Genomic DNA, 1,032 nt, shown 5'->3' with positions numbered 1-1,032 from the left:
GGAGCGGCTGGGCCCGTGAGCCATGGCCGCTGAGCCTGCGCATCCGGAGCCTGTGCTCCACAACGGGAGAGGCCACAACAGTGAGGGGCCCGCTTACCAAAAAAAAAAAAAAAAAAACAAAAAAAAACACAGGCCTCGATAAAGGCCGAGGACATGGCAGGGGGGTCGGAGCAGCAGGGGGACGCAGAGGGCAGGTCAGGGTCCCCAAGTGCCGCCCGAGGGAGCGAACCCAGCTCTGCTCAGATGGGAGGAGTCAGCCACCCTAATTACAGCTCATGCAGCTGAACTAATTACCTTGCTAGAGTCATTTCAATTTTGTCCAGCTAAAAGCAATCATTCCCATGTTAGGGAGCTAATATTAAGCCATGCTCACTGGCTTCTCCTGCTTCCCAAGGCCAAAAAAAATCATCCCACCCGGCACGGAGGACTGCTGGCCCTCCTCCTACCAGTCAGGACCAGTGCACATGAATCCAACCGACCTAAATGACAAGTTACTCAGAAACAAGTTAAAAAGAAGTGGACCCAGGAAACACAGTGAGAACCGGCACCTGCCCGCTGGGCCACGGGGACACGGCAGACATGGAAGGCGCCAGAGCGCATCCTCGTGGGGGGCTGCCTCCAGGCTGCTTTTCTCTCCGTGCTCACAGACAGCCCCGGGGCCCTCGCACGCGGCTCCCGCGGGCACGCCGGACTAAAGGAGCAGCGCCTACCCAGGTGGTCATTCCCCGCGACGAGAAGCGGGCGATGTTGTCCTCAAAGTCAATGCCGCCCACTCCGATCACATCCATCTGGTCAGCAGGGTTATTCAGAGTGCTGCATCGAGGCAAGAAAAAGACACAAAAGGCGGGGGAGAGGAACCACTCTAAATGAAAGATTCAAACAAGTGCAAGCAGCCCCAGAACGGTCGGAGCCCGCAGCAGGCTCTCCCGTGGAAAGGCACGTGTGGCTGTGAGGGCCTGGCCCGGCACTGCCACCTCTGCCAGCCCGGTGGTCTCCCCACACCTGGGACGCCCTCTCCCTCTCCCCTCCCTG

The 1,032-nt window shown here is 58.8% G+C and overlaps 1 protein-coding gene across 1 annotated transcript in view; it reads right to left on the bottom strand.

Moving 5' to 3' along the window:
• The window catches only part of MBTPS1 (membrane bound transcription factor peptidase, site 1), a 51,320-nt gene that overhangs the window by 25,110 nt on the left and 25,178 nt on the right, over positions 1-1,032 (bottom strand). Inside the window, exon 9 of the mRNA XM_007452523.1 lies at positions 711-813. Coding sequence (XP_007452585.1) covers positions 711-813 — 103 coding nt within the window. The remainder of the gene's footprint in view (positions 1-710; positions 814-1,032) is intronic.

The sequence above is a fragment of the Lipotes vexillifer genome, unplaced genomic scaffold (genome assembly GCF_000442215.2).
Source record: "Lipotes vexillifer unplaced genomic scaffold, Lipotes_vexillifer_v1.1 scaffold443, whole genome shotgun sequence".
In the NCBI taxonomy this organism is placed as follows: Eukaryota; Metazoa; Chordata; class Mammalia; order Artiodactyla; family Lipotidae; genus Lipotes; species Lipotes vexillifer.
Note: the sequence above shows the minus strand (reverse complement) of the source record. Positions and strands in the feature narration are given on the sequence as shown.